We start from the raw sequence: 26980 nt of genomic DNA, 5'->3' as shown, positions 1-26980 counted from the left end.
ACTGACTGGTTTTCTGATCCACGCCCCTAGGTATCTGTGACGAACAGATGCATATCTGTATTCCCAGTCATGTGAAATCCATAGATAAGGGCCTAATGAACGTATTTCAATTGACTGATTTCCTTATATGAACTGTAACTCAATAAAATCTTTGAAATTGTTGCAAGTTGCGTTTATATTTTTGTTCAGTACACATTTGAGTGTATTGACTTACCTGTTTCACTGATAGCAGGGGTCTGGTTCTGGGAAGGTGTTGGAGTGCAGTGGTTCCTCTTGTTGACCTTCTGTGTACACTGGAAAACAAACAGTCATTTGTACAGTAGGAGAAATTGCACACAAAAGGTATCAGTGTTTACCATCATACTGTACGTAATGAATATATTTATTTTGATGTATTTTGATGACATATTTACCTTTGGGTTGAATCCACAGAGAGCGTTGAATCTTCCTCTCTTCTTTTCCTTTGTACCAGTTGTTGGAAGCCCAGAATTACCTACCTCGTCACTGCCAAGTGCATTGTGTGATGACAACTGGGTCATGGAGTGAGGTGAAGAGCTAGCCTCATTGCATTTAGTTAGCAGTTCCCTAGTTAATGATTTGACCAGGGCATCGTCAAATGCATAATCCGTTGACTTCATTGCAACCTGGAGCATCTTCTCTGACCCAAATTCTTGAAGAAGCCCCTTGTAGACAGCCTTGAAAATCTTTTTGATTTTCAGATTCTGGGGGTAGGCTTGAGTTGGTTCAAGGCCTGAGGTGCCACAGAACTCAGACAGAATCCTCTTTGTGAGAACTCTTGATGTTTCACCAATGTCAGAGGATTCCAGTAATGTGATAGGGGTGATCATTGACAGCAATCTAATAATCAGTAAAAGTACCAAAGAGGTGTAGTCATTGTTAGTGGAGTCAAACGATGCATGTGTATCGGAGTCCATGGCTGATGGAGTTGATGGATGCACAGAGACACTAGACATCTCCAGATCTTTGTTGTCATTCTTGGATTCCACCTCTCCTAAAACTTGAATATCCACAGTTCCACCGTTGTGTGTGCTGCTGCCAGACAGAGAGGGTCTAGGCAATGATTTGGCACTAGACTGACGGCTAGTGGTCATGAGAGCCGGTCTGGCAGAGTCAAGTGTTCCAGCATCAGTTGGGGACAACCCATTGATTATGTTCATCAACTCTGATAATTTTACTGATGAATTTGAGGCCACAGAACAGGTATCCATGACCTGATTGACCATTATATTGGTGAAAAGGCTCTTTGTGTCACAGTAAACCTGTGAGGAACTAATGGAGATGGCAGAAGAGCTCGGGATAAGCCGACTCGTGTCCTGCAGAGAACCATCAGAGATGATAGTTTGGCAGAAACCGGATCCTTGTGATGGTGGAGGAAGCCAGAAGATAATCTGCTGTAGCAGACGTTTTATTGACTCCTTAGCAAAGGAGTACACAAGGTCAGATGGAAACTCCCTGGATTCTTCAGAAGCATTCAATCCTGTCTTCAGCTTCAAAAGAATAGAGTCAGACACGCTCTTGCCAGCTGGCACAAAAAGAGCCTGGGGGGTGTTGTGACTTTTTATGAGCTCATAAACTTTGTCAGTGAGCTCATGTGAGAAGTTCTGAAGACCGTCCCTGGGGCTGAGTCTCGCAAGTCTTCTTGTAAAAGAAGTGACATCATCTGCAGTGGCTATGTGTTCCGTATCTTCTCTTGGAATTACCTCCATAACAGTGTCAACTATGGCAGAGATGGTTTGCCTTGTGTAATTTGTTGCCCCTTGTGAATGAGTTGAGGGGTCACTCATATCAATGACCGAACTCCTAATGATAGGACAATAGCTTTCAACAGGCCACTCATTGGAGACTGGAGTGCCTGGAAGAGAATTTATAAAATCACTCTGGGACCCTCTGGTCATGGCAGAGGTGATGGACAGGGAGGACTTTGAGGAGGATGGCCGGTGTATCTCGTGTCCATCAGTTCTCACCATGTCAACATCCTCCAACATGGAGCCCACGATGGAACGAGTCAAGAAACCTTTCTCTGAGGTGCTCATCCTCTCTGACATAGACACTCTCCTCTGGATTGTCATCAGAGTCTGACTAATTAAGGCTTTGGAATAATTTACCATGCTGGTCTGGCTGCCCTCATGTTCACTGTCAGTCATTTGTGTAGAAGTAGCTGTTCTGCATATGGATTCGGCATGTTTGGGGGCCTCAAGCACATTGTCTAGGAGGACCGGTTGTTGCTGGGCAAAAAAGTCCTTGACCTTGGTGAACACATTGTTGAACAGGTTAACAGTGCCTGGCCAAATTATATTTCCTTTCACATTGGCCCCGTTGTGAACACTGACAGGAAGGGTTGAAGCTGACAGGGATCTCTCTAACTGGCCAGACACTGAAGCATCAGACATTTTAGTCATCTGGGTGAAGCTATTAAGGTCTTTAGTGATGCTTATGACGATGTTGGATGCTGCAGAAATGGTGTGCAGAGAAGAGGTGAATAAAGATGGAGTTCCACTCTTCTGAAGGATTTTGACATCTCTATCATCACCATCATTACTGGACTCTGCACAAATGTCTGCACTTCTACCATTAAGGCTGGTATTTACAACGCCAATCAACCCTGATCGAAGGATCCCACCAGCCATATGTGAGGCTTTAGTTTGAAACTCCTCAGTACATAGTTTGTCAAAGGCTGTGGATTTAAGACTTCTAGCGGATGCTTCCTCTTCATCATTGTTGATCTCACCATGCATATTGTCCTGTGTATTGACAGCATAGTCATCAACAGATAAATATGATTTGGAGGCGGCAAGGACGTCAATCTGAGAAACAACGGCATCCAAAAGCTTGGACAGGTCTTCTGTATCTCCTTTTAGGCTAGAGAGGCATTCCTCCATGGATTCCTCAGAGTGATACACAGTGAGGATCTGACTAATGACCTCCTTGGTACAGGTTTGAAGATCTGCTTGGATTTCAAGAGAATCACTATTACAAGTCACCTGAGAATCTAAACTTTCACTGGGAGCCTGTTTGAGAGTCTCGTCATGTATTGGTGTAACACCATCGATGACCTTCACAGAGTCTTGGCAGGGAGTGAAAAACCGCCTCAGCATTTCTCGAAATCTATGATATATAATACGAGCAGCAGAAAGGGTGCTCACTTTTGAAATTCTTAGAATTTCAGATTCATGTGCCTGCATGGACTGAACAATAGTCTCCACATCTGTTACAAAAGTGTCCTGTAATTTAGATGCTTCAGAGTCTCCCAGTAAGCTGGTTGTAAAGGAGTTGACAGATCTCAGAGCTTCACTCACTGCCTTTCTAGCCTTTGTCTGGAAAGACAAACTGGAGAGTTTTGTCATATTTATAACTGGAAGACTCTGGGTAGATTCACTGTTGGTGGTGCTGTCCTGCAGACCAAGTGGAAAAGTGAGATCGGAGAGACATTGTTCACTGTCTAACAACTCAGATGGTGAGGCGGAACAAGAACTGGTGAAATCATTCAAGTCAGACATGATGCCATCCACAAATAGATTGGCCTCCAGAGACTCTTCAGAATCACACTCTCCAACAGAAGATGAGAACTTCTCCATCACCTCAGTCTTATACAAGCCTAGAACCTGGCTGGCAATCTCTTTTGTGGTGTCAAGGAGGACTTGGTCTTGCAAATACTTTTTGAGAGCCAAGAAAGGTTTTGGGGTCTCACTTTGTCCTTTTTGTTCATTCATGGATGAGGGGGTTATTAAAAGTGGTTTACAAGAAAAGGAGTCCGATGTGTCAGCCTCACCATTACTGAAATGACCGACGTCCAGGCACAAAGTTGGAACCATTGTGAAAGAATCTCTTGTGCTCTTCACAAATGTACTTGAGAGATCCCCTTTTTCTGGACAGGTAAGAAGCCTCTTCAGCGTATTTTTCATGTCGTAGTAACAACCAACAGTGTAAGACCAGATCTTACTCTGATGGTTTTCAAGAAGGATCTGCTCACTCTGTGCAGGAGAGCAGGATGACCTGATAGACTGGGTAAGATTGTCCATGTCTGAAACAAAGGTACTTACCAACTCAGAGGCCTCAGGGTCGATCATAAGGTCTCCAATCTCACCTATCCTAGGAGTTGGACTAGATGATGTAGTGCCAGAACAACATGATGTACAACCCCTGATTCTTTTAACGATCTCCCGGATCGATTCAGTGGCCTTGGTCTGAAACTCCTCAGTGAGTAGTCTGTCCATACTTTGTGTTGACAGACGAAGACTAGATTTGGCACCTTTGATATTGAGGTTGCTCTCTCCTTGTTTTAGCATCTCCTCAGAACTTTTACAAGATTCAAACATCTTCATATGGTCAGCAACAACACAAAGCAGTTCCCTCTTGTTGGGATCATTTTCCTCCTTATTGCTGAAGTTCAAAACAGTGCCACTGAGGGCTGTCATGACCTGTCCTGTTAAATGTGTCATATCCACCTCAACACCATCCTCTCTGAGAACAACACTCTGCTCAACACTCTTCGCATTAATGTACATCTGAAGTATGTTGGAAACGCCAGACACCATCTCCTCAACCACCTTGGTGCTGGAGACACCACCACTGGCAAAAATGACAGGGGATATTCACCCAGAGATGGGAGTTTGGATGGCCACAGAGATTATGGAATTGACCTTCTTTGACACTTCTCCAACAATAACCCGGGATAGACTTTGAGTGTCTACCTGGCCCTCTCTTTGGATACAGAGGACATTGTTCAGCGACTCTTTGAAGGAATCCTGGACACTAGTGAGGAGACTGTCCTCAGTGATCCCAAAAAAGTCACTGAGTGGCTCAGATGATATAGACTCACCATCTCCCTGAGTATTTGGCAACACTGTCTGAGACCTTTGAGAATACAAAGCAAACAATACAGCATTTCATATTCAATTGTAGACACTGCAGTCACATTAATGCATAATTCAGTTAATCAGTTAAACTGGTCATTAAGAGTAAACTGTTATACAGATAACAAAACATATTTTCACAAAATGGGTTATGTGTAGTTAGGTGAAACCGGTTTCTTTAGGAATGACTGAACATACCCATTACGAGAGGAGCTTGATTTGGCCGTGCAAGACCTTGAGGATTTGCTGCTGCCTCTCTTGCGAATCTTCAGGTTTGTGCTAGAAGATCTCTCTGATTCTGTCAGAGACTTGCCGGATACTGGAGACACATGGCTGTATATCCGTACAAAACGGAAAATTGCAGGGATGATGACCTCCAGGATGGCCTCAGATACAAACCGCACAATCTCCAGGCACATCTCTGCAAGCAAAGCCCTCATCACCTGTAGGACCGAAACAGTGTAGGTAGATAACTCATAGCCGGGCTCTGAAACCAAAGGTCCTCGAAGAGATACCAACAATCTCACATATGTTCATGAGAATGATGAAAGTGGCATACATTGGAAAGCATGTAACTGTTTGTGATAATGTGGATGATACTGTAGATAGATAAAAGGCTTGTATCTCATTTTCTTGAAACATCTATTAATATATCTATGAATAATTGTCAAGGTTAAGCGACTTACAGGGTCCATCCTGCCAATGCTTAACTGCCTCCATTGCCTATAGGAGATAATTAGATGTTTTTAGTACCAAAAAGCACACCAACACACATACAATTTATTAAATCCTCCAGATGACATTGCATTCAAATACTACAATAGAAGTTTGGACATACTCCTCAGTAAGTTTTTCCAGAAACCGGATGATAATCGGGTTGAAAGCATCCGGATTGATTGGCGGGAGGTCAAGAGCCCTGGTCTGACAGGCCCTGGAGACACACTCACTTAGGATCTTTTCATTAGATTGTCCCTGGTGAGATGTCCCCTGAACTGCCATCCCAGAGAATTCCACAGATGTAGAGGGACCTGTATCCAAAGCAGCATTCACCAAGGTAAAGAAGTCAGAAAACATGTAACCTTGTGAGGCAAGTATGTATTAGCCAACTTTGTGTACTTTGTGAAGTTAAGTACCCAAGAAAGGATACCATGTGCACTCTGCTATTAGTCCTCTGCCCATACTAAATCACATTCACATGCAAAAGGATTACATTCAGTGAAATTTGAGTTCAATTTATGACCTGCATCTGTATCAGTGATCTGCTCCGCTTTGTTTCTCTTGGTCCTCTTGGTCTAAAAAAGACAATACAGTCAATGATATACACGCAGATACTGTATGAAGCCATTCCAATACAGCCCTTTGAGTAGAGCAAGGGTAAGACTGATTGTAGGGCTGTCCACGACAAAAAAAATTATTGTCGACCGAGTCATCCTGTTCTAATGTTAAAATGTATTTTTCCATATCAGACACACCCTATGTGTTTGAATACAATCACCTACATAGGCACTGAGCTTGTCTGATGCTTTAAGCACACTGTTTGATTAAATAATTAAGACACACAAATGACTAAAGAAAGAGCCCGATGATGACACTGTATTAAAATAAATGACAGCGAGTGCCTGTGTGACAGGCGCACGTTTTCTCACTCTCCTCCCTACTGCAGTGAAAAGGCACCACATAACAGCAAGTGTTTATTGTGCTGTCCATGCCGAAGATGCAACATAATTTCAGCCATTTAGTTTCTTCCTCGTTTCTGACTGAAAATTTCTGTTACCGAAATCCCTAACTTGTTTGCAAAAAACATGACCTATTTCCTCAGCCTTGCTCTCTTTATGTGAAACATGTAAGCATCGCATGCATGTGACAAATAGGGCCTCACCTATAGCCTATCATAATCAAATCAATAAATTGGTTATAACAAACTCCGAACACAGTAATATCGACAGCAAAATGGATGCGGAGGATGTGAAAAATAAACGCCAAACAGGCGAATGTTTACTGGTTGCTTAGGAGGGAAAGGGGAAGTCAGAACTGTGGAAGACATTTGACTTAGTTGTGGAAACTACTGGAGATCAAGAAAAAGGAGGGTATAGGAGCAAGCTTTGTGTGAGTATTATGTGTGCCAAACAGTTGCTGTTAGATTACAATATTGTTTTTTCTGACCATTTGGAACAGTGTAAACAACACTAAATAAATTCTAAGCAATACCAGTCTGTCCTAACAACAAAAAATTGTAAAGCCTTTATTACAGCATAGCAAAGATTAAAAACAGACGAATCTGTGAAATTGCTTAATTCAACATTTTGCCGGTGCATGAGGCTTGGTGCTCACAGAATCAGTAGGCTATTAAACAAATATTCAAACAGGCAACAGAAGCTATATCTGTCTCATTTCTGTATATATGTATACAGTACCAGTCAAAAGTTTGGACACACCTACTCATTCAAGGGTCTTTCTTTATTTTTACTATTTTCTACATTGTAGATTAGTAGTGAAGACGTCAAAACTATGAAATAACACATATGGAATGATGTAGGTACCAAAAAAGTGTTAAACAAATCAAAATATATTTGAGATTTGAGATTCTTCAAAGTAGCCATCCTTTGCCTTGATGGCAGCTTTGAAGAATCTCAAATATAAAATAGATTTTGATTTGTTTAACACTTTGTTGATACCTACATGATTCCATGTGTTATTTCATAGTTCTGATGTCTTCACTACTTTTCTACAATGTTAAAAATAGTAAAAATAAAGAAAAACCCTTGTGACTGGTAATATACATATGGATGATTTACAAAGCCAGGCACATTTAACAATTAGGCTATTGATTATAGACGTAATTAAGTTGGGTGTTCCTCTCTCCTCAATTGTCTTAAGAGAATTAGGCTAAGGCAAGGGCTGTTTCCCCATCTCTGCTGCTGCTACTGCCTCTGCAGCATTGTTCTCAATCCCAATATGCTGGTTAACTTTGCTACTGTATTATGCACAAAGCAACATAGGGAAGGGCGCCAATTCTATGGCGCAGTGAAGATTATGTTTCAGAACCACTGACAGTGACCGTACTCAACGCGGGAAAAAGCGCATTCGTTATAAAATAATATTTGATTTATCAGTGTTGCACCATTATTTTTTACATAATATAACCATATACAATTTTAGTATCACGTCTTAGCGTGATGGACTGTGCCATCCCTGTGGCCTCAGCAATGGATTAGTCAACTGAGACAGGTGCGAATCAGACAGGTGTCCATGTGCACCATGAAGAAAAAAAACTTTTGCGACTGCTCGACTTAAGAAATCCCAGTCAACCAACAGCCTATCGAATAAACTATCGACCAGTCAACCAAATGGGGTCAGCCCTAGATTTACTATTTGGAGATAAAAGGGTATTGTATGGGCAATTTCCCTTCCTCAGAACAACATGCTGTAGGGGCAGGTTATAGACATGAAAGATATCACAAATATCCACATCTCTGCTCAATCTATTCCCTTACCTTGACTTTATTTCTCTTCACGGCATCCTGCTCCATCTGAGGCAGGGGATCCTTCTTCACCTCTTCCTCATCTTCATCATTCTGATTATCAACAAAATCTCTCTCAGCTGCATCAGTATCAGTGCTCTGTTCAACTGTGGACCTGTTTGCACTGGTCCTCCTCTTGGTCTAAAAAGACAATACAGTCAATGACATACTGTATGTTGTCGTGGCTATACAGGCCTTTGAGAACAACTACAGTAAACGATTGGTGATTGAATATTAAGAGATGGAAGTTTGTTGTAAGGACAATTTATCCTCCAACCTCACAACAACATGTTGTATGGCATATTGGACAGGTTTAGAGTGTGGACAAGTAAGACCCCAGATTTCCCTTTCTCTACTCAATCTATTCTCTCACCTTAACTTTTCTCCTTGTCACAGCCTTCAGCTCGATCTGAGGCAGGGGATCCTTCACTTCACTATCTTCTGGATAGTTTAAACCCAGGATATCATTCTTCATTTTCTGGACTTGACCTTCCAAACTTTGAGGATCATGTGGATCATCTTCGTTTAAACTCTGATTGGAAAAAATTTGACCATTCTTTAAATGCTCATGGATATGGCCAATATACCATAGCTAAGAGCTGTTCTTATACACGACACAAACACAGAGTTATTATAAACTGCTTACCAACTTAATTAGAAGAGTAAAAATAAATGTTTTGTCATACCCGTGGTATACGCTCTGATATACCACAGCTTTCAGCCAATCAGCATTCGGGGCTCGAACCACCCAGTTTATAATGGCCAATATACTATGGCTAAGCGTTGTTCTTAGGCAAAACTGCTTGGATACAGCCCTTAGCCATAGGATATTGGCCATATACCACAAACACTGAGGTGCCATATTGCTAATACAAACTGGTTACCAACATAAATAGAACAGTAACAAGTATTTTTGCATCATACCCGTGGTATATTGTCATATATACACATGGCTGAAATTCTGTTTCAGCCAATAAGCATCCAGGACCCAAATAAGGCACGAGGGGGTGTGCTATATGGCCATTTTACCACGGCTAAGGGCTGTTCTGAAGCAAGCCGAAACGCAAAGTGCCTGGATACAGCCCTTAGCCATGGTAAATTCATTTTTGCTAACGGTTGTATTCATTTTGGGATCTATCGCATCCCACAGCTGTCCCAGACTATGTTTGGAATATTTATATCTTACACAGAATACGTCCATTTTTGTACTATGGGGATAGTAGATCGACATAGGCTAGTGCTTTTGTTGTTCATTAAGCCTACTCATTTTGTTAGCTGATGAAAAGTAAATGTGGACAGTTCTTCCAATATCTTCAATACGCGCCTTGGAATTGGATAAGGACGCACACAATTGAGTCTCCAATGTGTCTGTCTTCACTTGTAGCCTGTGAGAAAGACCCGATCACTTGATGGGCATTGGCTAATGAGAATTGAGCTATCTGAGAGAGCCATGTGAGTGAGAGGTGCTTTCCGTCTCTCTTCTGGATGATAGCGGGGTGAACAGGCAGTGGCTCGGGTGGAGAAGGGAATTATAATTATTATATTCAAGGACACAATGGACACTGGCAGCAAAAAGCATGGATTTTTTTAGGGGGCATTATGGTCACACAAAGGGGATGTCGCTGGGTAATTTGAGGTATTATCAAGTGCTTGTCAAATTGTGAATAATAGTGTGCAGCCTGAGCAAAAAAAATAAAGCAGAGCTCATGCCTTTCATGCGACTTTTTTCAAATCATCATTTCAGTCACATCATACAGCCTTAGAATGTATTTAAAATCAAAATGGATTGCCCAATGTTTGTATCACAACTACATAAATAACTCTAAATTAAGCATAAAGGAATACCTATTTCTTTGTTAACTGCTAAACACAGAATAGCCACATGTGCGCACTCCCTCAAATCGTTTGGAGAAAACATTTAATTTTATTCAGCAATGTTCAATTGTATTATTCATACTATAAAATAATATAAAATAATGCCATGGAATTCTAACCAAATCTTGTCTGCTAAATTAACTAGTGTAGCCATATGGCATAGCCAGATCAGGGTCTAACATAAGGACAAGTCAGAGTATGTTATTCTGTTTTTCTGAAATAGACTACATTTTAGACTGGATTTATTGTGACGGTGTAGGCTATGTTACATGGATTTATTAGATTTTTTAATATGTAGATGTTCCAAAGGTCTACATCAGTGGTTTGTAGGCTATGAGTGGAAGCAAGGAGATACTAAATGTGTTTGTGTTAATTAACGGTCAGTTACTGTGAGACCAGCAGTTACAGTGCCTTGCGAAAGTATTTGGCCCCCTTGAACTTTGCGACCTTTTGCCACATTTCAGGCTTCAAACATAAAGATATAAAACTGTATTTTTTTGTGAAGAATAAACAACAAGTGGGACACAATCATGAAGTGGAACGACATTTACTGGATATTTCAAACTTTTTTAACAAATCAAAAACTGAAAAATTGGGCGTGCAAAATTATTCAGCCCCCTTAAGTTAATACTTTGTAGCGCCACCTTTTGCTGCGATTACAGCTGTAAGTCGCTTGGGGTATGTCTCTATCAGTTTTGCACATCGAGAGACTGAAATTTTTTCCCATTCCTCCTTGCAAAACAGCTCGAGCTCAGTGAGGTTGGATGGAGAGCATTTGTGAACAGCAGTTTTCAGTTCTTTCCACAGATTCTCGATTGGATTCAGGTCTGGACTTTGACTTGGCCATTCTAACACCTGGATATGTTTATTTTTGAACCATTCCATTGTAGATTTTGCTTTATGTTTTGGATCATTGTCTTGTTGGAAGACAAATCTCCGTCCCAGTCTCAGGTCTTTTGCAGACTCCATCAGGTTTTCTTCCAGAATGGTCCTGTATTTGGCTCCATCCATCTTCCCATCAATTTTAACCATCTTCCCTGTCCCTGCTGAAGAAAAGCAGGCCCAAACCATGATGCTGCAACCACCATGTTTGACAGTGGGGATGGTGTGTTCAGGGTGATGAGCTGTGTTGCTTTTACGCCAAACATAACGTTTTGCATTGTTGCCAAAAAGTTCAATTTTGGTTTCATCTGACCAGAGCACCGTCTTCCACATGTTTGGTGTGTCTCCCAGGTGGCTTGTGGCAAACTTTAAACAACACTTTTTATGGATATCTTTAAGAAATGGCTTTCTTCTTGCCACTCTTCCATAAAGGCCAGATTTGTGCAATATACGACTGATTGTTGTCCTATGGACAGAGTCTCCCACCTCAGCTGTAGATCTCTGCAGTTCATCCAGAGTGATCATGGGCCTCTTGGCTGCATCTCTGACCAGTCTTCTCCTTGTATGAGCTGAAAGTTTAGAGGGACGGCCAGGTCTTGGTAGATTTGCAGTGGTCTGATACTCCTTCCATTTCAATATTATCGCTTGCAGTGCTCCTTGGGATGTTTAAAGCTTGGGAAATATTTTTGTATCCAAATCCGGCTTTAAACTTCTTCACAACAGTATCTCGGACCTGCCTGGTGTGTTCCTTGTTCTTCATGATGCTCTCTGCGCTTTTAACGGACCTCTGAGACTATCACAGTGCAGGTGCATTTATACGGAGACTTGATTACACACAGGTGGATTGTATTTATCATCATTAATCATTTAGGTCAACATTGGATCATTCAGAGATCCTCACTGAACTTCTGGAGAGAGTTTGCTGCACTGAAAGTAAAGGGGCTGAATAATTTTGCACGCCCAATTTTTCAGTTTTTGATTTGTTAAAAAAGTTTGAAATATCCAATAAATGTCGTTCCACTTCATGATTGTGTCCCACTTGTTGTTGATTCTTCACAAAAAAATACAGTTTTATATCTTTATGTTTGAAGCCTGAAATGTGGCAAAAGGTCGCAAAGTTCAAGGGGGCCGAATACTTTCGCAAGGCACTGTATTTGCTTGACAATCACCAGCTGACACAATTTCATGACCGCCACAGCCCTAGGCATGGGTCCTCAAATCCTCAAAAAGTTTTACAGCTGTACAATTAGGAGCATCTTGACTGGCTGCATCACTGCTTGGTATGGTAAAAGCATTGCATGGCACAACAGAGGTTGGTGCGGACAGCCTAGTAAATCAGCCCAACAAACGAGTGTAGGCAAGCTACCTGCACTCCAGGACACCTACAGCACCCGATGTCACAGGAAAGCCAAACAGATCATCAAGGGCAACAACCACCCGAGCACACTGCCTGTTCACCCCGCTATCATCCAGAAGAGGGACGGAAAAACAGCTTCTATCTCATGGCCATCAGACTGTTAAATTGCCATCACTGGCGCCTTAGAGGCTGCTGCCCTATATACAGAGATTTGAAATCACTGGTCACTTTAACAATGGAACACTATTCATGTTGTTTACATATTGTAACGACCCTGGGTTTATAAGCGCAGATATCGACTCTGCCACTTGAGCATGCTTTTGGGCACAGTCGATAGCACGCTGGACTTCGGGCTAGAAGGTTGAGGGTTTGAGACCTGCTCCCTGCCTGTTTCATTACATATTATGCATTACTCATCTCATATGTATTTACTGTATCCTTCCCATTCTACTGTATCTTAGTCTATGCTTCTCTGACATTGCTCATCCAAATATGTATATATTATTAATTCCATTCCTTTACTTTAGATTGTGTGTATTGTTAGATATTACTCCACTGTTGGAGCTAGAAACGTTATGGCTATTATTATATTATTAACCTATTATTATTATAATTCAGGTAAAAACTCGGCTACGGCTGTTATCTTTACAAGGATCATATTTTATGTATAACAAGTCCCATAGGTTTTTACAATATTAAAAATTATAATATTAGCGGCACATTAACGTTAGCCCACACCGCCACCCAGCTGCCACTACTTACGGCACCCCTATCGATATGTCCTGTATACCCTGTGGTTCCTGCCGCAGCATTTTTTAAAAGACGGTACAGCGGTTCCTGCACCACTTGCATAGGGCTTCTCTGTTAGCAATTCATAGGCTTACATTATCCTCCATGGTTAAAGTCTATGGCTGGAGCCTATGTTCCCATCATGTAAAACTTTACCAAGTGATTACCAAAGAGATAAGCTATCGCATTTTATACGGTAACTCAGCCAACGTCATAATGTGAACGAACTTTTACGTAATAAAACAACTTCAGGGATAATCTGTCAATCAATGCGATCAGCGACGCAATACTGGATCCCCATACCACTAAAAAGACCACTCAAAACAATAAATACTGGTGTATTAGCTACGTTTCTGTTTTTTTTGTATAATAATGTGATGAGACAACGAATAAATAAGTAAACAACAGCCGACAACAATGATGAGCAATACATAACATTGTAAATAAGAATGTGTTCTTATCTGACTTGGCTAAATAAAATAAGGTTAAATAATTTAAAGCAATAAAAATAACAAATCAAATGCAGTAATTTGAGAAGAACGCTTGAGGGCGACTTCGAACCAGTTTTGAATGAACAAGGACAGAAGCATGCCATGTGTTGTTGGGTCAGAGGCGAAGGTTCATAGTTGAAATTCGAAAAGATGGTGGCGCACGCAGAAATACGCGTGGTTCACCTTAGTGGCAGCAAAATAAACTTCAGAGAGCCAGTTATTACAAATGATTCCAGGTACGTGTGTGTACATTGCAGCTGACATGAGCTAAACCTGAATGAACTGTATGTCACAAGTATGGCATGGATGCAAACTGTAGCCCTGGCTAGCTACTGTGGCTAGCTAGCTAGCACGTTAGCTAACGTGGTACTGTATAGCTACAACACAAGTATTCCAATCTTGAGAGAAACGTAACATTGGCTATTGTTTCATTATTGTGGTCCTGTAGCTCAGTTGGTACAGCATGGCGCTTGTAACGCAATTATTATGGGTTCGATTCCCGGGAGCACCCATACGTAAAATGTATACCTGCATGGCCATTGCTTCGTCCCGCATCGAACCATTGTTTATACAGACGACTCGTTGCAGAAGCTTCCGTACGTTGTCTTGCGTCCTTGATCAACCAACTCAAAACGAAAATAACGTTTCCACTTAACAGCGGCATATTCAGTATCTCTAGGAACGATACTTTGCGGGACGAAGCAAGAATACTCGTAGCTAAGTCGCTTTGGGTAAAAGTTATTGCTAAATGGCTTATACACAGAACCAGTGGTGGAAAAAGTACCCAATTGTCATACATGACTGAGTCATTTTCTATTAAGGTATATTTTATTTTACTCAAGTTAGTCACCCAGTAAAATACTAGAGTGATAGTCTAAAAGTATTTGGTTTTAAATATACCTAAGTATCAAAAATGTAATTGGATAAAATATACTTATAATAAATAAACGTATAAATTATTTCAAATTCCTTATATTAAGCAAACCAGACGGCACCATATATTTAGAAATGAAGCATGTGTGTTTAGTGAGTCACCAAATCAGTGGAGAGTAGGGATGACCGTTTTCCTGTCCTGCTAAGCATTCAAAATGTCAGAAATTGTATGTACATTATTAAGTACATTATTTTGGATTCCTAATGAAAATTAAGTAGTAGTACAATTTTTAAGTACATTATGCCACTGAGCAGAACAAAAATTAAAATACAACAGGCAACAATTTCAAAGATTTTACGGAGTTGCTATTTATAAGAATCTGTAATTTTAAATAAATACCATAGGCCCTAATCTATGGATTTCACATAACTGGGAATACAGATATGCATCTGTTGGTCACAGATACCTTACCTGGTAGGGGCATGGATCACAAAACCAGTCCGTTTCTGGTGTGACCACTATTTGCCTTATGCAGCACCCCACATCGCCTTTGCATAGAGTTGATCAGGCTCTTGGTTGTGGATTGTTGTCCCCCTCTTCAATGGCTGTGCGAAGTTGCTGAATATTGTCAGGAACTGGAACACGCTGTCATACACATTGATCCAGAGCATCCCAATTGTGCTCAATGGGTGACATGTCTGATACGTTTCCAGGCCATGGAAGAACTGGGACATTTTCAGCTTCCAGGAATTGTGTACAGATCTTTGCGACATGGGGCAGTGCGTTATCATGCTAAAATGTGAGGTGATGGTGGGGGATGAGTGGCACAACAGTGGGCCTCAGGATCTCGTCACGTTATTTCTGCATTAAAATTGCCATCGATAAAATGCAATAGTATTCATTGTCCATAGCTTATGCCTGCCCATACCATAAGCCCACTTCCCACATTGGGCGAACCACTCGCCCACACAATTCCATTACACGCTGTCTGCCATTTGCCCAGTTCAGTTCAAACTCGGATTCATCTTTGAAGAGCACACTTCTCCAGAATGCCAGTGGCCATCGAAGGTAAGCATTGGCCCACTGAAGTCGTTTAGGATGCCGAACTGCAGTCAGGTCAAGACCCTGGTGAGGACGACAGGCACAAAGAGAAGCTTCCTTGAGACGGTTTCTGACAGTTTCTGCAGAAATTATTCGGTTGTGCAAACCCACAGTTTCATCAGCTGTCCGGATGGCTGGTCTCAAACGATCCCGTAGGTGAAGAAGCCGGATATGGAGTTCCTGGGCTGGCATGGTTATACTTGGTCTGCGGTTGTGAGACTGGTTGGACATACTGCCAAATTCTCTAAAACAACGTTGTAGGCAGCTTATGGTAGAGAAAGGAACATTCAATTCTCTGGCAAAAGCTCTGGTGGACATTCCTGCAGTCAGCATGCCAATTGCACACTCCCTCAACTTCAGAAATATGTGTCATTGTGTTGTGACAACTGCAAATTTTAGTGGCATTTTATTGTCCCCAGCACAAGGTGCACCTGTGTAATTAATGATTATGCTGTTTAATCCGCTTTTCGATATGCCACACCTGTCAGGTGGATTGATTATCTTGGCAAAGGAGAAATTATCACTAAAAGGGATGTAAGCAAATTTGTGCACAAAATGAGAAGCTTTTTGTGCGTATGGGAAAATTGCTGGGTTCTTTTATTTTAGCTCATAAAACATGGGACCAACACTTTACATGGTGCGTTCTTGTGTTTTTGTTCAGTATATATTAACTAACTAGGCAGTCCACTGATCCAAAATGTAATGTTACACATACCGGTAACTAGCTAGGTGCTTTAAGCAACAAGGGTGCAACGTTAACGTTTATTTAAATACACGGGCATCGCTTTCAATTGTATTGGGTTGCACAAAAACAGTCCATGGGAAGCCAGAATTTAAATACAATTCTATTTCAACTTATGGTGTTTTCAGTCATCTCAGTCCTCTTTAAAGTGAGCTCCGGTGAAGAAAAGAAAGGAGAATAACTGTTCCCTTTGAATGGGGACTACACTCTGTTTATTTATTTTATTTTTTTGCCAGTTCACTCTACCTATTTTGTGGTCCGAAACCCTTCTGCATTCACATTGCTATGTTTAGAAAGGAACCAAGGTATTTTTGCAACATTCACTCAATGCACTCTGGCTGGCCCACAGTCTGGGTTTTTACAAAGTGCAGGACGAGACATTTTATCAGAATGTATTTTCGGACAGCTAGATATACCTAATCACATTTTGGAAGCTAATACATTTGCATTTTGTTAAACTATGAGACATAATAATTATAATCTGAAGATAATATTAACATGTAAATATTATTGGTAACAGAATAAATGGCAAAAGGATAACTAGAATACATAATGTAATTGAAAATTGTACACCCGATGAAGGCTACTGCCCCGTTAAGATTGACCAAATATGTTGTCATCTTACACTATTCAATCCCCACAATCGAGGGGCCCGCGTTAGAAAACACTTAAGGGACCCACTTCCTCTCTGCTTACCTCATGTCAAAATAAAAGTCCCCCAAAATGTATCCCTTTTTGTCTACATATGGCACACGTCAAAATAAAAGTCCTGCACATGAGCAGAGAGCAAGTGGGTCTACAACAGACCCACGTTTGGAAAGTCTGTTTAATAATACGATCTTTTAGATAATGTGTCTCAAATTCCCTCCCGTCATAATGACCAACCCGCCATGCCACCGGACATAGTAGGTTGAAATGGAACTGTTTTTAACTTCTGGCTTCCCAGAATTGTATTTCTGTTTTTGTGCAACCCAATACACTAGCGTTGCTACAATTGTATGTAAATACACCTGAGTTGCTAAAAGCACCTAACCGGTATCGTAAGCTAGCTAGATCTGTTTTTGGTATTTAGCTAGCTAGTTAGCTAATCATAATAAACAGTCGGGTGTCTACGTTGAATCGGGAATAACCGTAGTCTGTAAACTGATGTCTTTCCGGTCCTTTTCACCAGGTTCCTCTTGTGTGCCTCGGGGGAGTCAGTTAAAGTGTACAGTTCCAGCTCCGAGGAATGCGTCCATGATTTGCAGGGACACACAGACCTGGTGTCAGGCATTGTCCGCAACCCTTCAAACCACCTGCAGGTTTGTAAATACAGTAGCTACCAGTTTGTGTGCCCTATATGTGTGAACTTTCCATACTGGGCGTTACAGGAAAGCCATAGACTTTAACTAGCCGTCCTTGTCAATACTTTTTTCACTGACTCAAGAACGAAGAAAGTATCTTTTAATGTCTGTGTCCAGTTGCAGGTGGTTCTACAAAAAAAAACTGCGGAAATGCATGGCAATAGCAGTGCTACTATTTTTGCAATGTCATCTTGTTTTTTTACAGAGTGAGAAGTCCCTCTAGCATGTGTGTAGATCTTTGTTTTGGCTGCGCAGTGTGACACTCATCTACTTCTACAGTTCTTGCAAAGATGTTGGAAAATGCAAGATGTCTGGCAGCTAAAATGGCAAGAGAACACCTCACCTGGTGCAAACCTTAGATTGACACACACACTTCTAAGATACTTTCTTTGTTCTCGATTCGGTCAAAAAAGTATCACCAATAATAGTTAAGTTGACAAATGTATGGCGACATCTTGTATAGGGCTTTCCTGTAACGCCCAGTATGGAGACATAGTTATCAGATATCTGGTAGCTATAAATACAGTAGCTACATACGTGTCTGCAATCAGTTTATCGAAAGAATGGTTTGTTGTTGCTCCTATGGTTTGGTGTCTCTGAGGAATGTTTGTTCATTGCAGTGTTTTGTGTGTAGACGTGACATTGTTGCACTCTCCTGCAGGTATACTCGTGCTCAGCAGATGGCACTGTCCGATTGTGGGACTTCACAGATGGCATCCTCATCAAGGTACAGCCGCACTCTTTGCCAAGATCATTTGCGATCGCTGCTTCCTTTTTTGCTTTATGTACAGTACTCGTCAAAGCACACTTACTCGTTCAAGGGTTTTTCTTCATTTTCACTATTTTCTACTTTGAAAAATAAGAGTAAAGATATCAAAACTATGAAATAACACACATGGAATCATGTAATAACCAATAAGCTGCCTTGGTGACAGCTTTGCACAGACTTGGCATTCTCTCAACCAGCTTCCGCTGGAAAGGTGTAATTCATCCCAAAACATCTCAATTGGGTTGAGCTCGGGTGATTGTGGAGGTCAGGTCATCTGATGCAGCACTCCATCAAATAGCCCGTACACAGCCTGGATGTGTGTTGGGTCATTGTCCTGTTGAAAAATAAATGATAGTCCCACTGAGCGCAAATCAGATGGGATGGTGTATTGTTGCAGTATGCTGTGGTAGCCATGCTGGTTAAGTGTGCCTTGAATTCTAAATAAATCACAGACCGTGTCATCAGCAAAGCACCCCCACACATCACACCTCCATGATTCACGATGAGAACCACACATATGGAGATCATCCGTTCACGTACTCTTCGTCTCACAAAGACAAGGCGGATTGAACCAAAAATCTCCTATTTGGACTCCAGACAGATTTCCACCAGTCTAATGTGCATTGCTCACATTTCTTTGCCCAATAAAGTATCTTCTTATTGGTGTACTTCAGTAGTGGTTTCTTTGCAGCAATTTGACCATGAAGGCCTGCTGATTTACGCAGTCTCCTCTGAACAGTTGATGTTGACGTGTCTGTTGCTTGAACTCTGAAGCATTTATTTGGGCTGTGATTTCTGAGGCTGGTAACTAATGAACTTATCCTCTGCAGCAGAGGTAACACTTGGTCTTCCTTTCCTGTGGCCGTCCTCATGAGAGCCAGTTTCATCGTGGCAATTGATGTTTTTTGCGACTGCACTTGAAGAAACGTTCAAAGTTCTTAATTTTCCGGATTGACTGACCTTCATGTCTTTAAAGTAATGACGGACTGTCGTTTGACGTTGAACTCTTTGCTTATTTGAGCTGTTCTTGTCATAATATGGACTTGGTCTTTTACCAAATAGGGCCAATATCTGTATACCACCCCTACCATGTCACAACGCAACTGATTGGGTCAAACACATTAAGAAGGAAAGAAATTCCACAAATCAACTTTTAACAAGGCACACCTGTAATTTTAAATGCATTCCAGTTGACTAGAATGTTTGCGAGAATGCCAAGTGTGCAAAGCTGTCAAGGCAAAGGGTGGCTACTTTGAAGAATCAAATATAAAAATATATTTGAATTTAACACTTGTTTACTACAAGATTCCATGTGTTTATTTCCTAGTTTTGATATCTTCACCATTTTTCTACAATAAAGAAACCCCGGAATGAGTAGGTTTGTCAACTTTTGATTGGTTCTGTATTTATAAATCACTTTACTATAATACTTTTCAGACCTTCATTATTGGGTACCCCATCTACTCTATATACGTCTCTGAAAATCATGGAGGAGTTGTGTTTGTCGTCGTCCCAATGGCAAATGACAAAAGCTCTGGTAAGTACAAATCAGAGGTTGGCATTTGCACATCAATTGTCCATAAATGCCTATATAGGGCCTTTTTGCAGTCAGTTTGTGTTCTTTCAAGTCACAAGTGATTTATTTTGTAATTGGTCAACATAATAGTGCAGAATGTGGAGGAGGGTGATCTCTGATGTGGTGTGAGTGTGTGTGTGTGTGTCTTTAGAGCTGTTCCAGCTGGTGGCTGTTCATCTGCCCTTAAGTGGGGACCAGGAAGTGGAGGCGCGAGAGCTCTCGGCCGTCCTGTGTGATGTCAGCCCCTCTGGGGCTGCCTCCTTTGGCAGAAAGGTATGTGTAGTAGGCCTACCTGGAACTTCAGTATCTAACAAGTCTCTGGCAGCAAACAACTTACTCTTGGGTCACTTGTCATAGTTTGCCATGGTATTGTTAAGCGAGAGGTTAGATTTTTTTTTTATTACCACCTCCAATATGGACGCCAGCTCTTCGTGAAAAGCTTGTTTATTCCTCCAATCTAACAGGGTGAATACATTGCTGCCGTCAAAGGTTTACAGCTTGAGGTGTTTTTCTTCAAGAAGCAGAAGTCTCACAGGTAAACAACATTCTTTTCTGTCAGGAGGCTGTCCCCTTCAAGGACTGTAAGCATGAATGTTAATGTCTTTCTGGCTAGTGTTTGTGCAATACAAGTCCAAACACGAGGAACGGCAGTCCTGTCTGTTGGATGAGTGGCCTTTCTGCTTGTCTGTGGTCAGGAGTGGGGGAGTTCAGCCAGCCAGCCCTCTCGATTGTTTTGAGCAACCCCCTCGTCTGGAAACAGGGTTGATTACATTACAGTATTTTATGGGGATTTGACATTGCCCAACTAAACATTGGTCATCACCAGTCATAGCACTCATTCAACTGTATTGTCTGTTTCTGTGCCTCACAGGTTTTTCCTCAAGTCGGGGAATAAGAAAGGAGCTAAGAATGCCTTCACCTGTGTCTCGTGCCACCCTAAAGAGGACTGTATCGCCACAGGTCACGAGGACGGCAAAATTCGCCTGTGGTGAGTGATGGCCGCAATGTTCTTCTGGCATGACCATACATGGCCTCACTTAAAACTTCTTATGGCTGCAATCCCGTTAACGGGATCGATATGACAACTGCCAGTGAAAGTGCAGGGCGCCAATTTCAAAACATCAAAAATCTCATAATTCAAATTCCTCAAACACATATCTCATACCATTTTAAAGCTAATCTGGTTGTTAATCCCACCACAGTGTCCGATTTCAAATATGCTTTACAGCAAAAGCACCACAAACGATGTTAGGTCACCACAAAGCCACAGAAAAACACAGCCATTTTTCCAGCAAACGATTTTCCAGCCGGAGTCCCAAAAACCACAAATAGAGATACCTTTGATCATCTTCAGATGACACTCATAGGACTTCATGTTACACAATACATGTATGTTTTGTTTGATAAAGTTCATATTTATCAAAATATGAGTTTACATTGGCGGGTTACATTCACTAGTTCCAAAAACATCCAGTGATTTTGTATAGCCACATCATTCAACAGAAATACTCATCATAAATGTAGATGATAATACAAGTTATACACATGTAATTATAGATATACATCTCCTTAATGAAACCGCTGTGTCAGATTTCAAAAAAACTTTACGGAAAAAGAAACCCATGCAATAATCTGAGACGGCGCTCAGAAGTAAAAGTCACAATAGCCGATGATGGGGTCAACATAAACAAGAAATTACATGATAAATATTCCCTTAACTTTGATCTACAACAGAAAGCACTTCAGGAATCCCAGGTCCACAATAAATGTTTGTTTTGTTCGATAATGTCCGTTATTTATGTCCAAATACCTTATTTTGTTAGTGCATTTGGTATACATATCCAAACGTTCATTCTGGTCAGTGTTACATCGGACACAAACTTCAGTTATATTACAGGTCAAAGAAACATTTCAAACTAAGTACAGAATCAATCCTTAGGATGTTTTTAACATATAGCTTCAATACAGTTCCAACCGGAGTATTCCTTTGTGTCTTCATGAGCAATGGAACGCAAGTGGATACCATGAAGAATAAGTGTGATCAGAAAATGGCCGACTGCTAGACACCTGACAGATTCTGTACTCATATTCACTCCCACAACACCGTAGAAGTCTCATTCAAATTTCTATAGATGTTTGACATCTAGTGGAACCCCTAGGCAGTGCAACATCATTAATATCTCAAGGGGATTTCATTGGGGACTCTGGTGAATACATACAAAGCTCAGATTTCTCACTTCCTGTTTTGATTTCTCCTCAGGATTTTGCCTGCCATATGAGTTCTGTTATACTCACAGACGTCAATCAAACAGTTTTAGAAACTTTAGAGTTTTCTATCCAATACGAATAATAATATGCATATATTAGCAACTGAGACTGAGGAGCAGGCCGTTTACTTTGGGCAACTTATTCATCCAAGCTACTCAATACTGCCCCCCAGCCATAAGAAGTTAAGACCAAATTTAGGGGAAACACTGGATTGGCATCACTCAATCAATGTTCTTTCTCTGTCTTCATAGGAGAAACTTCAACCAGAAGAAGGAGTACACATACTCCACCCTACACTGGCACCACGGGGCAGTCAACACACTGCAATTCACCCCTGAAGGTAACCTATAACCCCTGACCCTATAACTTTAGAATTATACCTATACAAATCATCTTTGATCACACTACATTTATCGTGTAGAGAAGCATGTCTGTTATATGAAATATAACACATGCACTGTGTGCACTGAACTGACACTGATTGTTGCTGACACTGATTGTCCAGATGAAGGGAATTAAATAGGCTATAATGCGCACTACTGTGGCACTCAACTCAAGCAGTGGTAGCCTACTGCTGACAAAGTAATTCAAAGCCTCTACTTTGTCACTCGGGTCGGGATGCAACTTTCCAGTGCTATTATTTTTGCCATGTAATCTTATTAAAACAAAATCAGAATAGTTTTACCTATTTACCTAGTCGGCTTGCCATGTGTTCTGTAAGATAAATATTCCTCTTGAGGCGCATTCAAGTTGCGAGAGCCATGGGGAGGGAAACATGTGTTCTGACAAGGAATCAGTTCACATAAATTGTTGATGCGAAGCCGTTTTGGTAAATGTATTATGAAAGCGTATTTGACCTTTGTTTAAAACATTTTTTTTTACATTCAATTGCTACCATTCTATTTCTTTACTCCGGTGGCACGAGTGACATCGTTTTACAGATGCAGTTACAACTGAAGTTTTCAATCATGGTTTAGGAGCAGCTGCGCAACAGCTCAAAGTGGACAATGGCATCTTAAAGGGCAATGATGAACTTTGTAATAGAAATGCCTGAAAGTGAACAATTATTTATAATAAAATATGAATTATGAATAACAACAACAATCAGGATGTTGTGTCCAATGGGGTAAATGCAGATGGACAAACCCCATGCTTCAGCCTATGTAAATGTTATAGCCATTATGCTGCATCAATTGGGCTACAGGTGATAATGCTTATTGCTAATGGCACATCTGATAGACCATGCATTTTTACCAATATGTTATTGGGCTCATTTCTGAAAGTGGAAATTATATTTTAGATGTTGTCAGCATAACTTTATTTTCTTACATTTTGGAGTAAAATGTCCTTTTTATAAAAGTCACCAGAGCTGAGCTTCTCAGTCCTTCTTTATCAAAATGATCCTCGATGAACTTCAAGAAAAACATTAGGACGTTTAGCTGGCTACATTCTTTCTATGATAAACATGAGAAATCTGATGGCAATGCATTGTTTTTGGAAAAAATACCTTGCTTTTTCATTATAAGCTAATTTACTTTATTTTGCACTTCTGTTATCTGATGAAAACCCAGCTATTTTTTGCAGAATGTGTTGCATTAATGTGAAGAGAAACTATAGTTACATGCCGCTGATCATTCTATTTAGGCAAATAAACAAGGTTGACTTTCAATATAAAATGCAGGTGAAATGGTTTAAAACTCTGATTTTCTGATTGTCTGCGTTGTGAAAATACACATTTCTAAAGGCTAATGCTACCCATGCTCTATGCCAACTGTTTTCCTGGTTCATGATGGAAGCATTCTGACCAGGCTTTTGTCTCCGCTTCTTTTCTGTAGGCACCAACCTGCTAAGCGGGGGGATAGAATCGGTGCTGGTCCAGTGGCATTACACACAAGAGAACCAGAAGGACTTCCTGCCGCGCCTGGGCGGTGCAATCACACACATTGCCGTGTCACCTGACGGTTCATTGTTCTGCACCTCCCACTCTGACAACAGTAAGGACTGTTGCAACCTGTTACAATAATTTCATGGTTCGATCTTGCCTCCCTCCCTTGAAGTAATCACTGATCTGACATGACTGGAATGGTAACTGCTATGGAGCGGATTTCAGTGATTACTTTAAGGAAAGATGCTTAAAACTGTTCAGGGTCCTCAGTCTCACTCTTGAAAGGGACAGCAGATTCCCAAGTAGCATATAGTATTTTATCTTAGCAATGGCTGGTGCTGACATCACCATGTACAGTGGGGTCCAACATTTGATAAAGATGAGCAAAAAAATACTGTATATAAACAAATAAATCAAATCGTATTGTATTGGTCACACACACTTATTATTGCGGGTGTAGCAAAATGCTTGTGTTCCAAAGCTATATTGTATGCACCGTTGTTTTTATTATTTTATACTAATACAATTGCTCAGAGAAAGAGATTTGGTTTAACAAGTAATAAATAAATACATCTCAAAGATAGGGGTCAAAATGATTGGATCCCCTGTTCAATATTCCCCTTTCAAGGATAACGACCCAGACTTTTTCTAAAACGTTTTATGAGAAGAACACATTGTAAACCGCATTGGTACTTGGATTTGGAACCAGTGCTATGGTCAGATGACATGAAAATAGAGCTCTTTGGCCACGCACACCTCTGGTGGATTTTGCATTGAAAGAAAGATGCATAATCAGAGAAGAACCACATACCTACTGTAAAATATGGTGGTGAATCATCAGAATTTCAGCTTTTTCACTGGAGGATTTTCTGGTATCAAATGAGTTAAGGTCAAACAGCATCATGAACTTTACCAAGTACCAGAACATTTTGTCCAGAAGGCTGAAACTTGGCCACACGTCGATCTTTCAGCAAGACAATAACCACAAGAGCACATCCCAAAATCCACAAAGAAATGGTTAATTGACCACAAAATCAACATTTTGCAATGGCCATCTCAGTCTCCAGACTGAGATGGTCATTGGCAGACAGAACCTCATTGAAAACCTGTGGTTTGAATTCACAAGGGAAGTTTATAAACATATCGAGGATCTGGAAGGATTCTGAATGGCAGATTGGTCTAAGATCCCTCCCAAAGTGTTTTTGAACAAATCTGTCTCGTTGTCTTCGCCAGGGGAGAGTGCTGGGGTAAAGAATAATAAAAAATTAATAAAATTACTTGTTAAACAAAATCTTTCTCTGAGCAATTGTGTTAGTATTAAATAATATAATTTCAACAACAAAAAATTGCGCGTACAATATAGCTCAGTATTTGTATTATTTATTTTTCTATTTTTTTTGCTAATCTTTATCAAGGGATCCAATCATTTTGGACTCCACTGTATGTTGTGTCAAACAACTAAGGGCTTTTGGACGTTGTCACAGAGTTTAATCTGTAGGCCTGATCCATCTTTTTTCTCCCTATTTTCCCCGTCAAGAAATCACTATCATCCAGAGCTGTGTTAAAGTGTCGGCCATCATCCAGGGGCTGGTCAAGGGCGAGGGTGTGCGGACAGACCTGACGATCGACCCGCGTAGTAAAGCCTTGGTGCTCAACGGGAAACCAGGCCACTTGCAGTTCTACTCTCTCCATCGCGACAAGCTGCTCTACAATGTAAGCACAGCTTTTATTGCCTGGAGCTGATAATGAAGAACACCAAACACTGTCCTTGTTAACTTGGCCCAGGGAGCTACCGAAGGCTCTTGAACTTTGATGTCATGTGACTATTAGACATAGAATGACTAGAATGGATGGCCTGAGTCTTGGAGGTCTGGCTTTGCTCTTTTGTCAATAAACTGTTTGATAACTGAATGAACTCTTATTGACCAATCAAGCTGATGAAAATGGATTGACTATTTATCTTCTACCTTCAGTTGGACATAGTACAGCAGGAGTACATCCACGAAGAGGGTCTGGACCAGTTTGAAGTGGTCAAGGCGGCGTTTGACACCCGAGGCGACTGGCTTGCTACGGTGGAGGAGAGGACGCAAAAAGGCTCTGAGTTAGAAATCAATTTGAAGCTGTGGGTGTACGATGAGCAAACTCAGAGGTACTATTTGTTTGCACACCATAGCCAGCCTGGTTCCATGTTGTTGTACATGTCTGCATATCTCGATTGTATACACCTGTCAGCAACGGGTGTGGCTGAAATGGCCAAATCCACTAATTTGAAGGGGTGTCCACATACTTAAGCATACACTATATATACACAAATGTGGTTTCCATCTTTCGTCCAATCTCCACCCTTCCTCCTCCCCCCTCTGTAGTTTTATGCTGAACACTACAGTCATAGCCCCCCACGAGGACCAGATTACAGCCATGTGCTTCAGCCCCTCACCAGAGACCACCATGCTGGTGACCATCAGCTTCGACGGCCACTTCAAAGCCTGGCTGCTGGCAGACCACTCGGACACCAAGGGTAAATGGTTATTTTCTATCACTGAGCCTGAGGGCCTTCCATTCTGGTCCTGGAGACCTGCTAGTTATTGTTCACTGACACATGATTCGGCTAATCAAGGTATTGATGATGAGCT

At 41.1% G+C, this 26980-nt stretch overlaps 2 protein-coding genes across 2 annotated transcripts in view; one reads left to right on the top strand and one right to left on the bottom strand.

The window, feature by feature from the left end:
* Window positions 1-3018: 3018 nt before the first annotated feature.
* On the bottom strand, window positions 3019-5903 carry LOC116357676 (uncharacterized). The gene is made up of 4 exons (XM_031805391.1): window positions 5713-5903; window positions 5561-5597; window positions 5073-5317; window positions 3019-4875 (listed from the first exon to the last, which is right to left on the bottom strand). Exons 1-4 carry the CDS (start codon window positions 5871-5873, stop codon window positions 4614-4616), a joined length of 705 nt encoding a protein of 234 aa, XP_031661251.1. The 5' UTR covers window positions 5874-5903; the 3' UTR covers window positions 3019-4613.
* Window positions 5904-13884: 7981 nt separating this feature from the next.
* Window positions 13885-26980, top strand: part of wdr75 (WD repeat domain 75) — a 25657-nt gene continuing 12561 nt past the window's right edge. Inside the window, exons 1-12 of the mRNA XM_020461724.2 lie at window positions 13885-14025; window positions 17678-17807; window positions 18511-18576; window positions 20056-20155; window positions 20346-20467; window positions 20659-20729; window positions 21066-21182; window positions 22714-22802; window positions 24298-24456; window positions 25885-26060; window positions 26321-26496; window positions 26714-26865. Of these exons, the coding sequence (XP_020317313.1) occupies window positions 13940-14025; window positions 17678-17807; window positions 18511-18576; window positions 20056-20155; window positions 20346-20467; window positions 20659-20729; window positions 21066-21182; window positions 22714-22802; window positions 24298-24456; window positions 25885-26060; window positions 26321-26496; window positions 26714-26865 (1444 nt within the window). The 5' untranslated portion in view covers window positions 13885-13939. The remainder of the gene's footprint in view (window positions 14026-17677; window positions 17808-18510; window positions 18577-20055; window positions 20156-20345; window positions 20468-20658; window positions 20730-21065; window positions 21183-22713; window positions 22803-24297; window positions 24457-25884; window positions 26061-26320; window positions 26497-26713; window positions 26866-26980) is intronic.

This window comes from Oncorhynchus kisutch, linkage group LG26 (assembly GCF_002021735.2).
Source record: "Oncorhynchus kisutch isolate 150728-3 linkage group LG26, Okis_V2, whole genome shotgun sequence".
Lineage (NCBI taxonomy): Eukaryota > Metazoa > Chordata > Actinopteri > Salmoniformes > Salmonidae > Oncorhynchus > Oncorhynchus kisutch.
This window is presented reverse-complemented; position numbering and strand designations above follow the sequence as displayed.

Coding starts and splice junctions, on each gene's coding strand:
- LOC116357676 (XM_031805391.1), bottom strand. CDS start 5,873: ATGGCAGTTCAGGGGACATCTCACCAGGGACAATCTAATGAAAAGATC. Junction 5,318..5,560: donor GCATTGGCAGGATGGACCCT/GTAAGTCGCTTA, acceptor TCGGTCCTACAG/GTGATGAGGGCTTTGCTTGC. Junction 4,876..5,072: donor TCAAGCTCCTCTCGTAATGG/GTATGTTCAGTC, acceptor GTATTCTCAAAG/GTCTCAGACAGTGTTGCCAA.